General features: G+C 43.1%; 3 protein-coding genes, 1 long non-coding RNA gene and 1 other non-coding gene across 6 annotated transcripts; 1 reads left to right on the top strand and 4 right to left on the bottom strand.

The window, feature by feature from the left end:
* Positions 1 to 215: 215 nt before the first annotated feature.
* Positions 216 to 2,123, bottom strand: LOC130141002 (uncharacterized). The gene is made up of 2 exons (XR_008818957.1): positions 1,711 to 2,123; positions 216 to 628 (listed from the first exon to the last, which is right to left on the bottom strand). It is a non-coding gene; the product is annotated as an uncharacterized LOC130141002 (long non-coding RNA).
* Positions 805 to 910, bottom strand: LOC115682410 (small nucleolar RNA snoR97). Its single transcript, XR_004005884.1, has one exon. It is a non-coding gene; the product is annotated as a small nucleolar RNA snoR97 (small nucleolar RNA).
* A 14-nt stretch (positions 2,124 to 2,137) lies between the features above and the next one.
* On the bottom strand, positions 2,138 to 4,189 carry LOC115682304 (putative pentatricopeptide repeat-containing protein At1g03510). The gene has a single exon (XM_030606489.2). It carries the CDS (start codon positions 3,951 to 3,953, stop codon positions 2,679 to 2,681), a length of 1,275 nt encoding a protein of 424 aa, XP_030462349.1. The 5' UTR covers positions 3,954 to 4,189; the 3' UTR covers positions 2,138 to 2,678.
* Positions 4,190 to 7,992: 3,803 nt separating this feature from the next.
* Positions 7,993 to 8,439, top strand: LOC130134773 (secreted RxLR effector protein 161-like). Its single transcript, XM_056302446.1, has one exon. The coding sequence runs from the start codon at positions 7,993 to 7,995 to the stop codon at positions 8,437 to 8,439; it is 447 nt and encodes a 148-aa protein (XP_056158421.1).
* An 891-nt stretch (positions 8,440 to 9,330) lies between these two features.
* LOC130134364 (putative F-box protein At1g49610) lies at positions 9,331 to 12,114 on the bottom strand. Of its 2 annotated transcripts, none has more exons than XM_030606541.2 (3): positions 10,819 to 12,114; positions 9,820 to 9,999; positions 9,331 to 9,741 (listed from the first exon to the last, which is right to left on the bottom strand). In XM_030606541.2, the coding sequence occupies exons 1-3, from the start codon at positions 11,857 to 11,859 to the stop codon at positions 9,433 to 9,435; spliced, it is 1,530 nt and encodes a 509-aa protein (XP_030462401.1). In that variant the 5' UTR covers positions 11,860 to 12,114; the 3' UTR covers positions 9,331 to 9,432. The 2 variants fall into 2 exon arrangements, with proteins under 2 accessions (XP_030462401.1, XP_056158463.1); XM_056302488.1 differs by having other exon boundaries at positions 10,855 to 12,114.
* Positions 12,115 to 14,478: the final 2,364 nt, after the last annotated feature.

The following is a 14,478-nucleotide window of genomic DNA, read 5'->3' as shown; positions in this document are numbered from 1 at the left end:
CAATCTGGTTGGATTTATCATTCAACGTAGCATTAGAGTGCTTCAACTCAGTAATTTAGATTGATCCAGATAGATACATCCACCCCATGCAATAAAATTTTTCGTTTAGAAGCAATTGTTTCGAGTGCTGGTCATATCATACGAGAACACAAGAAAATACAAGATGAAAGGGGGCGAGAACACCCAGTGCGACTTTGAAACTATGTCTAAAAACAAGCAGTATAACAGTCAGTAACGCTATATTACAATGAGGCATCAATGTAAGAAATTGAATGTTACAACACTTTTGACAGCATTACAATAGCCCAAATGACATCCAACAAGAAATGCATCATTTGCGTGTTTGGCTATCAAGGAGCACGTGCATTTGAGTAGCTCTGCTTGATTACTGTATACACCTAATGGAGGATGCCTAACATAAACTAAAAAGTTCTCCAGCACACTAATTTAAGCAATCTGATCAGATTATGCTGAAGTCATTGCGCACAATCCACTTGGAGACTGGAACTCAGATTCTCCTCTCGTGCTGCGCCCGGGTGCGGTGCCTGGGCGACTTGCTATTTTGCAATCTGGCAGTCAGATTTTATTCTACTCCGCAACATATAAGCACGACTGGAAACAAAAGTTTCTGCAAAGTAATGATAGACAGATCATGAAGTTCATTCCACGAGCAATGGATGAGTATATATCAATTCCCTGATTCGTAGTTCACATTACACAATGCATCATGTACGTTTGACAAAGCCTGTAAATAGCAGTTGAAAGTAAAACAACAAAAGCCGTAGATGTTCAAGAACAAGCTATAAATTTAGTGCTGTGATTTAACTCCAACTCCTTGGATTAAGAGAAGAAGCTGATGACAACACATAGGCTTTCTGATGTTTGTCAGACTCCAAACCCACTACTGCAACAGGGCAAGAGTACAGTTAAACTCACATCAAAACAGCTGAACCGGTTGATTAAACAAAAACCGTTTTGATAAGAGAAGGAGATCGATCGATGATAAGAGTTAATATTGAACGTCCACACAGACATCAACAGTAGATATGATCCAATTATCTTAACCCATCGACTAAACTGGCCATGTAAATCAAATTATCGACCAAGTAGGCTTTTTTCCAATCTAACAAGGACTTGGTCTTCGCTCCAGAGACACAGCTGTCCGTCCCAAGATACAAAAGCAACTAAGAACAGCAAACAGCATACAGCAAACAGCAAACAAAAGACCAAGCTAGCCAGACATGACATTCCTTGTCACTCACTCCTCAAACACATGAAACTCTAACAGCACAAAATGTATATCAGGTGCTTCAGATAGATCCAGAAGCTTAATGGATGGTGCAGGATCCCAAGTAGGTTCTCCCTGCAAGCAGGAACTTGGGGTTATCTACACCTTACCACATGGATCCATCATCATCATCATCCCCAACATTGCAGCTAACAACCAAGGTCTGATCGATTGTTTCGGCAAAAAGAACATGGAAAAAAGAAAAATGACCGAGTGTAGCAAATGTTTTTAGAGGCAAAACAAGGGATAAAGCCATTGCCCCTACGTTAACACCGCCATTTTACTATATGCCTCCATGACTAGCCTCATTTTCATGGCGTAGTACCCATCGAAAACAAGCTAAAGGTGTGGCGAGGCACAAAAGAAAAAGAAAGAAAGAGAGAATTTTGAACATGCAGATGCCATAGATGAAGCGAACCCACCAACGCTAATGTAGGGAAGAGAGAGAGACACGGTTCATCTTCTGAAAGCGAGGCCTCCAATGAACCCTAGCAGGAGCAACCGCAGTGCGCCGACAGGTGCTTATAAAGGCATCAGCTTTGCTGCTCTGCTCGGTCCCTTGCGAAAAGCCCGGGCCCAATCATTTTAATGCGGGCTAACTCATGTTGGCTTCGGGCCGGGCTTTCTCATCGCGTTCAGCTCTCTCTTGTCCAATTTTCTGGGCAAGAACCCACCTTTCTAGTTGGGCATGGCAAAGGCACTTTCCTACAGCTGCGAGTGTATCTCTAGAGTTGTTCGCTTTCAACAGCGAGTGAAGAAGAAGACACTTTCCACAGTTTGTGTAATCAGAAGATGAGCCGACTGCAGCTAACGGGGATTTCATCCTTTTTATATATGAGAACAAGAATCTGTCAGGGACTATCCTAGATTTAGGACAAGCCACAATTCACACTGACGAATATACAAATCCCTTTCGAAGGTACATCAGAACCAAGTGTGCTCTAACAGGTGACATGCCACTGGCTTTGTGTACAAGTATACCTACATTCATATAAAATTTCCCTTTTCTGGATGAACACAAGTTTTTCCTATCCCAAAGTAGGCAGTCAAGGTAGGATGAGCCAACGCATAGCGACGCGGCCATTAAAGAACTTGTCCAAGTCCACGGAACAGCACACCAGAGGGGGGGCGTGTGAGAGATACTACTGCCCACGCCGACTCAGCTCCTCCTTCCCTCAATCTCAAGACGAGAGCATCCTTTTCCTTCGCTTTCCCTTCTTTTTGCTCGAGAGATTTCCTCAAGGAAATCTTACGTCCAGCTATCAGCCGTCCAAACCCCCAAGTTACAAACCAGATAGAGACTGCTTGCAACCACACATATGTGCTCCGGTCATATACATCCCGCGAATGTCATCTTGGCAAATGCTCGAAATCAATGCCATCAATCCTATTACACCACCCAGCTACTACCAGAATCAGCCGTCACTCCATTCTCCTTCATTTCCGTTCTAACTCTCTGGGCCTCCTCGTGTCTCCCCATGCTAGAGTAGATTCTGGCCAACAAAACGTAATTAGCACAATTACTAGGCTCTACCTCAGATAACGCTTTCCCAGCAATCTCTCCCAGCTCCACTTCCCCGTAAGTCCGGCATGCCCCTAGAAGAGCTCCCCATGCCTTTGCAGTCACCTTAACTGGCATGTCCTTTAAAATCTCATAAGCATCATGTAACCTCCCACTTCTGCTTAAGACATCCACTAAACATGAATAGTGATCACTACTTGCTTCCAACCCATAAAGTTTCTGCATTCTAGCAAAGTAGCCCAATGCTTCGTCGGCTAACCCTGCGTGGCTACAAGCTTTCAGTACTCCAAGAAATGTGATACCATCAGGTTGCACACTTGCCTGCTCCATCTGCCCGAAAATCTTCAGTGCAGTTCTTGCCTCCCCGTTAAGTGCGTAGGCCGATATTAAGCTGCTCCATGCCACCACATCTCTCTCCTTTGTACCATCGAAAATGGCACGGGCATAACCGAGACACCCGCATCGCCCGTAAGCCTCCACGAGGCCACTTCTCAACTGATGGTGAGGATCAATGTAGTTTCTTATCCCAAAACCTTGGATTTCCTTAATCAAACTCAGAGCCGACATGCGCTCACATGCAGGCAATAGCGCTAGCAATGTTATAAGATCCGGCTTCAAACCCAATTCCCGCATTCGCCAATAAAACAGAATTGCCTTGGAAGAACCTTCATCAGATAACGATAATCCGGCGATGATTGAATTAAACGTGGAAACATCAGGCGCGACATCCATGACCTCAAATAACCGCAAGGCGTCATCAACTCGATCAGCGTGCGAGTAAAGCGAGATCATGGTGTTCCACACAAAGGCATTTTTCTGGGTAATTTCGTCGAACAGGTGGCGGGCGGCCGAGACAGAAACGCATTTCCCGTACATGTTGACGAGGCAGCAAGCCACGACGGGGTTCGACGCGATGGCCGATTTGACGACATGGGCATGGATGGAAGTGCCCAGCCGAGGGCGGGAGACGGCGGCGCAGGATTTCAGGACCGAGGAGAAGACGAAGGGGTCGAGAGAGAGGGCGAGGGAGGAGCGCATGTGGCGAAAAAGAGCGAGGGCCTGGTCGTGCGAGCCTCGGTTGACGTGAGAGGTCAGGACCTTGGTGAGAGATACCAAGCACGACGACGGGCTCGGACGCTGCATGACGAGATGAGAGTACAGGACAGCCTACGGAGTTTCTTTCCTCGTAAATCACATGATTGAGTCCAACCTCGATTCCCTCGCGTGACTTTGTAGACATGGGCATGTCTCTGTTGTCCTGATAAAACCTCAAAACCGATGCTTTCGTATGAAATTCACTGGGATGTTTATGTCGATGCATAATGACTAAAGCTTGGATTTTTGGGGGCATTTTCGCTTTCAATAAACACACGCTGCAATGTGAGTGACAATTGTTAGGAAGAGTCAAAGTTGTTTTTTATGTTTTTCAATTAATAGCTAGTCGTGTGTTTCTGTTACTTAGTGGGTCCTAGTTTTCAGGACTTAGTTGGCAACATGTTGCCGCACACGTTCACCATTTTGAATCAAAGTAGTTGCTATTTTTGTTGGGATCTCTTCTGTTGATGTACAGCCTATAAAACGGCTAAGTTGTTAATTTCAATTATATAGACGAATGCAATAAGCATCTTCAACCAGTGTGTCTCTCCTTTCTGGGTTTCTTTTTGGTGCTTGCAAAGCACAGCCATCTTCTGCATTTTTACTGTATCAGTGGTATCAGAGCCAGCAGCAATCATGGCCACAGATTCCAATTTTGTCCAACCGGCAATCCCTCGCTTTGATGGTCATTATGACCATTGGAGCATGTTGATGGAAAATTTTCTAAGGTCCAAAGAATTTTGGGAAGTTGTTTCTTCTGGAATTCTTGAACCGGAAGAAGGAGCCACGTTGACAGCAGCACAGCGGACGGCTCTAGAAGCAGTTAGGTTGAAAGATCTTAAAGCCAAGAACTATCTCTTTTAGGCCATTGACAGATTTGTCTTGGAGACAATCCTTTGCAAGGATACTTCCAAGCAAATATGGGATTCTATGAAAAAGAAGTATCAAGGCTCTACAAGAGCAAAGAGGCAACAATTGCAAGCTCTTCGTACGGAGTTCGAAACGCTACGAATGAAATCAAGGGAGTCGGTCACAGATTATTTCTCAAGAACGATGGCAATCGTTAATAAGATGCGAATCCACGGTGACAAGACGGAGGATGTCACCATTGTTGAAAAAATTCTTCGATCCTTGACGCCAAAATTCAATTTTGTTGTCTGCGCCATAGAAGAAGCTAAGGATATTGAAGAACTTTCAATTGATGAACTGCAAGGTTCTTTATTGGTTCATGAACAGAAGCTCCAACACCAAGATACGGAAGAACAAGCCTTGAAGACCTCTACTAATTTCCGTCATTCTTCAAAGAACAAGAATGAATAATGGTAGAGGGAGAGGAAGAGGATTCCACCAACGCAACAGCAACATCAATCCAAGAATTGTAGGCTCTTCTTCTAATGATGCACGAAGTGGAGGTCGAGGTTGGTATTCAGGTGGTTTCAAGCCAAAACCAACAGATAAATCTAAAGTTGAATGCTTTAGATGCCACAAATATGGACACTACAAGTCCGAATGTCGAACCAATCTTAGTCGACATGTGGAAGCAACAAATTTTGCTGCAGCAAATGAAGAAGAAGGAGAGAAGCTCCTAATGGCATGTCAAGAGAAAGAAATGTCTTCACCAAATTTATGGTACCTTGACACTGGTTGTAGTAATCATATGTGTGGCAACAAGGAGGCATTTTCTTCTATCGATGAAACCCACCGCACAAAAGTGAAGCTTGGAGATGATTCTGCCATTTCAGTCATGGGAAAAGGTACTGTTCAAATTTCTTCAAGAGGGAAAATGCAGACCATTAATGATGTTTTCTATATTCCTGAATTGAAAACAAACCTCATGAGTGCTGGCCAATTACTTGAGAAGGGGTATGAAATTGTATTTAGAGGTGGAGTTTGCAAAATTTATGATCAGCAGCAGAACTTGCTTGTTCAAGTTGATATGACATCAAATAGAATGTTTCCTCTTTACCTTCATGATTCTGATCATGCTTGTTACGTGGCAAAATTAAAAGAGGAAGCATGGATATGGCATTTTAGATATGGGCATCTTAATTTTGGTGGTTTGCGGACACTACACCAAAAGCAAATGGTGGAGGGACTCCCTGCTATCAAAATCCCATCAGAAGTTTGCGAGGATTGTGTTGTCAGTAAACAACATCGAGCTCAGTTTCCACAAGGCAAGGCGTGGAGGGCAAAAAAGCAGCTTGAGCTGGTTCATTCAGATCTTTGCGGTCCAATTTCACCTGTTTCTAATGGAGGTAAACGATATCTGATCACATTCATTGATGATTTTAGTCGAAAGGTGTGGGTGTATTTCTTGCATGAAAAATCTGAAGCTTTTGAAGCATTTAAGAATTTCAAGAGTCTTGTCGAAAAAGAAAGTGGCAATCCAATCAAAGTTCTTCGAACTGATCGTGGAGGAGAGTACAAGTCTCTTGAGTTTGATGATTTTTGTATGAAGCATGGAATTCGTAGGCAACTTACTGCAGCCTATACACCACAACAAAATGGTGTATGTGAGAGGAAGAATCGAACCATCCTCAACATGGTGCGAAGTCTATTGCGAAGTAGTGGAATTCCGAAGAAGTTTTGGCCAGAGGCTGTAAATTGGAGTGTTCATCTCTTGAACAGAAGTCCCACACTTGCTGTTCTGAATATGACTCCTGAAGAAGCTTGGAATGGATGAAGGCCGACGATTGATTACTTCAAAATTTTCGGGTGTATAACATATGCCCGCGTTCCAGATCAAAAAAGGAAAAAGCTTGACGATAAAGGAGTAAAATGCACCTTTCTTGGTGTAAGTGATCAAACAAAAGCTTACAAACTCTATGATCCTGTGACCAAGAAGATTATAATCAGCCGTGATGTAGTATTTGACGAAGAAAATTTCTGGCTTTGGAATGATCAAGCTGAAGGGGCTGCACCAATTGTAGCTAATTTTGAAGAGATTGGCGAGGAAGACCAACAACACAATTTGGTCTCAGCTCGCAACAGTTCTGACCCTATTGAAACGGAGGAGCAGCAGCCCAATTCAGATATTGCTGCAACACATGATGAACGCCCCCAACGTCACCGACAAAGGCCAACATGGATGAGAGATTATGAGGTGTCTGGAGTTGATCAAGGTGAAGATCCGTTAACTCACTTTGCTTTGTTTGCAGATAGTGATCCAACTACTTTTGATGAAGCAGTAAAACATCAAAAGTGGAGAGATGCAATGGATGCTGAAATTAAAGCAATTGAGAAAAACAATACTTGGGACTTAACAAATCTTCCCAAAGGCCACAAGACTATTGGTGTCAAGTGGGTCTTCAAGACAAAGCTGAACAAGGATGGTGGCATTGACAAATACAAGGCGCGTTTGGTGGCAAAAGGCTATAGGCAAGAATACGGAGTGGATTACAAAGAGGTGTTCACGCCAGTTGCGAGACTTGACACAATTCGATTGGTGATTGCGCTAGCAGCTCAGAAATCGTGGTCTATCCATCAGTTAGATGTCAAGTCTGCCTTTTTACATGGTGATCTCCAAGAACAGGTATTCATTGACCAACCTCCTGGATATGTGAAGCCTGGTTGTGAGAATAAAGTATACAAATTAAAGAAGGCTTTATATGGATTAAAGCAAGCTCCTCGAGCTTGGTACAGTAGGATTGAAGCTTATTTTTTGAAGGAAAGCTTTACGAAGTGTCCTTATGAACATACTTTGTTTATTAAGGTTGATCATGGTGGAAAACTACTTCTTGTATGCTTGTATGTAGATGATCTCATCTACACAGGGAATAATGGTGCCATGATGGAGACATTTAAGCAATCCATGATGCATGAATTTGAGATGACAGATCTTGGGTTAATGCACTATTTCTTAGGCATTGAAGTTAATCAATCTGCAGCTGGTACATTTGTTTGCCAAAAGAAATATGTGCAGGAGATTTTAGAGAAGTTTCAGTTGAAGGATTGCAATTCAGTTGCCACACCGATAGAGGTTGGATTAAAGCTCACCAAGGATCCCGGTGGAAGGAAAGTGAATAGCACTATGTACAAGTAAATTGTGGGAAGTCTCATGTACTTAACAGCAACAAGGCCTGACATCATGTATGGTGTTAGTCTCATCAGTAGATACATGGAGAGTCCCACCGAAAAACACCTTGAGGCTACAAAGCGTATTTTACGCTATTTGAAAGGGACATCATCTCTTGGGTTATTTTACAAGAAAGGAGAAAGATCAGATTTGCTTGGTTTTACTGATAGTGATTACGCTGGTGATATGGATGACCGAAAAAGCACTTCTGGTTATGTGTTTATGCTTGGTTCAGGGGCTGTCTCATGGTGTTCAAAGAAGCAACCAATTGTTACTCTTTCGACCACTGAGGCTGAGTTTGTGGCTGCCACCTCGAGTGCTTGTCAAGCTATTTGGTTAAGGAAGATTCTTGGAGAACTTCGGTTTAAACTAGAAGAAGCAACGACAGTTTTCGTGACAATAATTCAGCCATCAAATTGTCAAAGAATCCAGTTCTACATGGGAGAAGCAAGCATATAGATGTGAAGTATCATTTCTTGAGGGATCTTACAAAAGATGGTGTGATTGATCTTGTTTTCTGCAGAAGTGAAGATCAAGTTGCTGATTTGTTCACAAAACCTCTTAAAATGGCCACATTTCAGAAGTTAAGGAAGCTCCTTGGAGTTTGCTCGATGGATGCCTCAGATTAAAGGAGAGTTTATTTCTACACATTTAAATTGATCACTTGTAGTATCAGTTTAAGGGAGGGCATGTTAGAAAGAGTCAAAGTTGTTTTTTATGTTTTTCAATTAATAGCTAGTCGTGTGTTTCTGTTACTTAGTGGGTCCTAGTTTTCAGGACTTAGTTGGCAACATGTTGCTGCACACGTTCACCATTTTGAATCAAAGTAGTTGCTATTTTTGTTGGGGTCTCTTCTGTTGATGTACAGCCTATAAAACGGCTAAGTTGTTAATTTCAATTATATAGACGAATGCAGTAAGCATCTTCAACCAGTGTGTCTCTCCTTTCTGGGTTTCTTTTTGGTGCTTGCAAAGCACAGCCATCTTCTGCATTTTTACTGTATCAACAATCACATCAGGTTACTCCTTCAAAGATATACAAACCATCTTTTCAGGCACAGGTCCCATCTGTACATATAGGAAGCATATACTTTGATCATCTGCTGGTAGAAAAATGCACTTATCGGCATTGAAATGCGCATAACGTCCCCATTTGTCCTCATAGTAATAAGAGGTCACGTTGGCCCGCCGAAGTATATTGGCAGAAGCAGCCTCCGCTTCAGGCAATCCCGACGTCAACGCATCTTCAAAAGGTGAAACTCGTTGCTGGAAAGAAAAGGAAATTTGGAACGAAGAACGGTAAACTGAAAAAAACTACACTGCGGAGAGCTTGATAAGATATGCTCGATAATTTACAAATTCTGGTTGATCAGGACTTTATCGATCAACCTTGCCGTCGGTGCCGCTTCTTATTAACTAACCCCCGGTTAATCTTAGCATTCAGGAAAGAACGTCATTCATCAGAAAACGAAACCGCAGCTTGAGGAGAACCTCTCGGAAAACTCAACAACTTGTCGGAATATTCCTTCCATTCCTCGACTGAGATAGAACAATCATTCAGCCCCGCGGAGATGACAAGCTTCTGTAAAACCAATGCCCTACGAAGTAAAAACTGCACTAATTGAATTGCATGATCCTTCGTTATGTCGCCGGATATTTTGACAATTCTGAGGCAGTCTGTAAGACATCCAAAAGAGCGATCTTGTAAATCCCAGTAGTTCCCTTCACGAATCTTGTACAAATGCAGCCATGCTTCTTGGGCCTAGAAAATTAGAGCAGACAGTTATACAAAATTTTGCATATACCTAGAATAGCTTCAAATGGGGATAAATATACTTACAGTAATGGAAGGCGCTTCACCCGGGATGATGTGTATATCCAGCATTTCCAAGCTAGGAGAGCTTCTCAAAACATTGGCAATTCCTGGGAGATGCCACTTGGTTAGCATTGTCCTAAGAATCAAGCGCTGCCAACTGTTGGATGGGCAAGGCAAATTTGTCAACTCCCATACCGTGAGAACCTGATTTTATCCAAAATCACAAGTCAGTACCTAGTAAACGAAATGAATAATCATGGCACAGTAACGATGACATAAAAGATGTAAAAATCATCCAAATTAATCCGCAAAAATTCTCTTGCAGATATGACAAGCAATTACTGAGATGCTACTCTGAGGCTTATCACATACTTCAGCAAGGAAGAGAACAGTGTGGAACTGCTCAGAAATTGGACAGGACACCAGCATCTTTTGACTCTTCACCAATTTAAGAACGATAGCTTCCCTGCTTAGAATATCACATATTACTAATTTGTTTCCTCACGTACATGATTACATCAAGAATCCATGTTAAAGTGGCATTATCCAGTGTTCTAAAAACCACAAGGAACGAACTTCAGTTACAACATCAGCAACAGCAAGTTTGCTTTCTTTGCATCAAAGAAGAATAGAGCAGCCAATAGCTGCTGCATGTATCATTCAAGCTATGCTTTTTAGTTCAAACTTTAACTTCAAAGAAGTAGCACCATCCCCAAATCCAAGGTAATGCTCATAAATGTACCAGCACAGTCTGAATAAGGTTGACAGCCATCGACAAGCGATAGCTACATTGATTCTGCCAAGAAGAAAAAGGCCACACCATGGATGAGACCACGAAAAGCACAGCCATAATTCTTGGCATTGCTTGAAGGAACCTTACTACCTCCACCCTCCCAGTAAAAAAATGGAAAAGAAGAGAGAGAGAGAGAAGGCGACAACTAGCGTGAACTCCAGAGGAGAACAAAATTTTGATTTACAAACAGATCCTTTTTTATACAAACGAGGAAAGGAAGGTCAACTCACAAGAATCGGTGGGTGATGCATTGTAAGTACTTTCACCTGATGAAGCTTCTCCAGAATCTTTTGGACCTCACAATATTCAAAAGGTATATGCCTGAAACAGTCATGGCAATCAACGGATGCATCTCGTAGAGATGGTAGGTTCTCTAGTTCCAGAAGCTCAAGCCATCCAGAGATGCTCAGTGACTTGATATTTGGACAGGCGACTTTAACTCTCGGCTCAATAGCAAAACGTGGAGCGACCGTCAAAATCCTAAGTTCCTGGGAAGCACAATTCAGTTCACGCAGACCGTAACAATCCAGTACAGTCAAGCTCTCGAGCACTGGACACCCATCTATAAAATTCTTGATCGGAACATCATTCAACGCAATTTCCTTAAGATACAACACTTTAAGCGCCCTCATGACAATTTTTGTAGAGAAATTCACTTTGCAGCTCACCAACTTCAATTCAGTTAAGAAGCTGCTCTGGAGAACAAAACCAGGCAATTCATATTTAGTCGCGTTGAGAAAGCCGCATGCCATAAAATCCAAGTCAAGGATCTCAGCATTCTTATTCACTGCAAATTCGATCCAACGATTGACCTCACCTGCATATCCCCCAGTCCTAATCGTGATGTCCTGCTTCTCGGGCTCAAGAAACATCAGCTCATCCAATGGGTGGTATATGGAAAACTCGAAATGAAGGCGGAATTCACGAATCCTGGGACCTTGGTGAAGCGCGAGCACGTGGCGAACGAGCTCCGCAAGCCTCAACAGGCTGCTCTCTTGGTAGTAGCGCAAGGACGAATTGTTCGAGCAATCGTGGTACAGGCACCAATCGAAGTCCAGATTGTAAACCGAGGTCCAGAGGCGACGAAAGCTACGGATGACGAGGGTCCTCACAGCGTCCCTAGTGGGTAGAAGCGAGAGGATGTGAATCAATATGGAATCCGGCAAATCCTCGATCCTGTCCACTTCTTGCTCGTCTCTCGCAACAACACCCTTTGCCTCGTTCCTCCTACCGACTCCATATTCCTCATCAAAATCACAACTTCGCTCCATCCCCGACCCGATGAACGAACCGAACAGTACGTTCCAGTTTCGAAGCGATCGGGCAGAACTGGAACCAGCTTAATCACGTATGCATTAAAGGGTCTACCGAGATTGACTCATAGTTCGGTCGGTGCTGCCGCAATCCAACTGAGCTGACAGGGAAGACCCAGGAGAGGCGGGAACAACCACAGGCGACGGAAGCCGGGGGCAGAGCATCGGCCTGTTCACATTTCTCAACTCTTCCTGGTAATCTTTAACCGTGAGTTTTGAGACCGACATCCTGAGGATGGTACCGGAAAATAGAAACAAGCGAAGCATCGTCCTGTCCACACGTTTCCTACTCTCTCTACTTCCCTCGCTAAGAATTTTGTCGTGTTCGCCGTCGGCGATCAATGAATGTGTTTTTATCATGGTACTCTCCCTTTGTCAATTTCTCATCCAACGATACAAATGATCGATCTAAATTAAATAAGGGTAATACCACGAAAAACTTCAAATTAGTATATTTGTGATAAATTTACTCCAAACTAATTTTTTGATCATAAAAAACCTAAAACTGATACATCTATGGCAAATTTACCATCCGTTAGTTTTCTTTAAATTTTACTGTTAAATTGCTTTGCTAAATGACACACGGCAATTGATGGGATTTTTTTAGGTATTAATCCAATTTAATGGAGACTAACGAAGAATAAATTTATCACAAATATACTAGTTTATGATTTTTTGTTGTCAAAAAATTAGTTTTGGCCATATTTATCATAGAGGTACCAGTTTAGGATTTTTTGCAGTTAAAAAGTTAGTTTTGGGTAAATTTATCGTAAGTGTAGCAATTTGGTATTTACTATTTAGTGGTCTTAACCCATCTAAATAATGGTACGGCCAACGAAATTGTAGGCAATTCCCATTGTTTAAATTTCTTGAGACCATCAAAAGACCTCTTACCTCGATAATATCGTGATAGAACAAAACGGCGTCTAGACAATAAAAATAAAATACTCCAATTAGTTTATTCCTTATTGAGATATAAAAGACTGCTTGCTTCCCTAGCAATTAGTGAAATATCTATCGCCAAAGGTTGATCTTTGGGTTTTTGTGAATCGGGCTTGGTGGCGATTTGGACGGCAATTGAATTGCGAAACAAGGATCGAGAACAACTAAATCTAAAGGAAAAGAAATTCAAGTGCTCGAAACGAAAATATATTGATAAACGAAAACTAAGAAAAGACATAAATTCATATTGGGATCCCTTATTATACACAATTAATTTTTATATTCTACATATAGTTACAAACGGTTACAACTGTAATCTCTTGACTTTAGGTCCCATAACCACACGTCAGCCTTATGCGCAAGTGGTTAATTCCCTTCGAATGCCACAGTGCACGTCTTCACTTTGTTCCTTTCTTCACTTCCTTAGTATTCAACACTTACCGAAACCTGCTAATATGTTTACCGATTATTGGAGGTGGCAATATGGGTCAGCCACCCATTTTTTAACTCAGTTTTAGTGGATCAGGTCGAATATGGATTACTTAAAATTTAAAAAATAAGTCAAAATGAGTTTGAAATATTAAAATCCAAATTTATACCCATATTCAACCCATTTAAGTTTTTAAGTTAAACCCAAAATGTAACCTGACAAGCTCCAAGCAAAGGACACTACTCGCCGCCGCCGTCGTCCTTCCAAGACCCTCATCCCTCGAAGGGCCCGTTTGGTTCGGCTTTTCAAATGCTACTTGGGGGAATGCAAATACCTTTAGGTGAAAGCCACTTGAAAAAATGCAAGTGGCGTTTGGTAAAAAAAAATTTGTAAAACTATTTTGGCCTAAGTAATGTTTGGCAAATTTTTTTTTGCAAAGAGCTTTGGCAATTTTTATTTTTAATATTCCTGTTTTGCCCTTATTACTGTTCATCTTCTTCACCAAAATGTGACCGGCGAGGGCGGATCTAGCCGGCAAAGGGCCGGCGAGGGCGGATCTGGCCGGCAAGGTCGCCCGACCCAAGCGAAAGCCACCTGGGGTGGGGCGACCGCCCAGGCGCCGTCACCTGGGTCACGCGACCCAAGCGGCCGTCGCCTGAGCTCGTGCGACCCAGGCGACGGCGCCTGGGCGGTCGCCCGACCCCAGGCGAAGGTTGCCTGGGTCGCACGACCTCAGGCGACGTCGGCCTAGGTCGCGATCGCCCGACCCCAGGTGGCCTTTGCCTGGGTCGGGCGACCTCGCCGGCCCTTCGCCGGCCAAATCCGCCCTCGCCGGCCAGATCCGTCCTCGCCGGCCCTTCGTCGGCCACCCTCACGGTGAAGAAGATGAATAGTAACAGGGGCAAAATCGGAATATTGAAATTTGAGTGAGGGCAATTTGGAAAGAGAAAAAAAGGCTTCGGCATTCCAAATACTAGCTTTCAACTTTTCGGACTCGAAAAGCTAAACGAAACGGTTCAGCATTTTGAGAAGGGGCTTTCGAGGCCAAAAGCTTCTTCTCAAAGCTGAACCAAACAGGGCCAAAAACCGCCATCGCCTCGGTCGCGCTCGCCGCTCGCACATCGTCAATGTCCTCCACCGCTCGTTGCCGCCATTGCTCGTCCCCTGAGCACCGCGATCATCCTCTGTTCTCAGTTTCAGATCAC

This window comes from Syzygium oleosum, unplaced genomic scaffold, assembly GCF_021117445.2.
Source record: "Syzygium oleosum isolate NSW1041296 unplaced genomic scaffold, Sole_v2.1 Sole_v2.23, whole genome shotgun sequence".
In the NCBI taxonomy this organism is placed as follows: Eukaryota; Viridiplantae; Streptophyta; class Magnoliopsida; order Myrtales; family Myrtaceae; genus Syzygium; species Syzygium oleosum.
Note: the sequence above shows the minus strand (reverse complement) of the source record. Positions and strands in the feature narration are given on the sequence as shown.

Excerpts from the sequence above, each read along its gene's own strand:
- LOC115682304 (XM_030606489.2), bottom strand. The coding sequence starts at position 3,953 with ATGCAGCGTCCGAGCCCGTCGTCGTGCTTGGTATCTCTCACCAAGGTC.
- LOC130134773 (XM_056302446.1), top strand. The coding sequence starts at position 7,993 with ATGTATGGTGTTAGTCTCATCAGTAGATACATGGAGAGTCCCACCGAA.
- LOC130134364 (XM_030606541.2), bottom strand. The coding sequence starts at position 11,859 with ATGGAGCGAAGTTGTGATTTTGATGAGGAATATGGAGTCGGTAGGAGG. Across the intron at positions 10,000-10,818 it reads TGCATCACCCACCGATTCTT|GTTCTCACGGTATGGGAGTT; the intron begins GTGAGTTGACCT and ends GGATAAAATCAG. Across the intron at positions 9,742-9,819 it reads GTGAAGCGCCTTCCATTACT|GCCCAAGAAGCATGGCTGCA; the intron begins GTAAGTATATTT and ends CTAATTTTCTAG.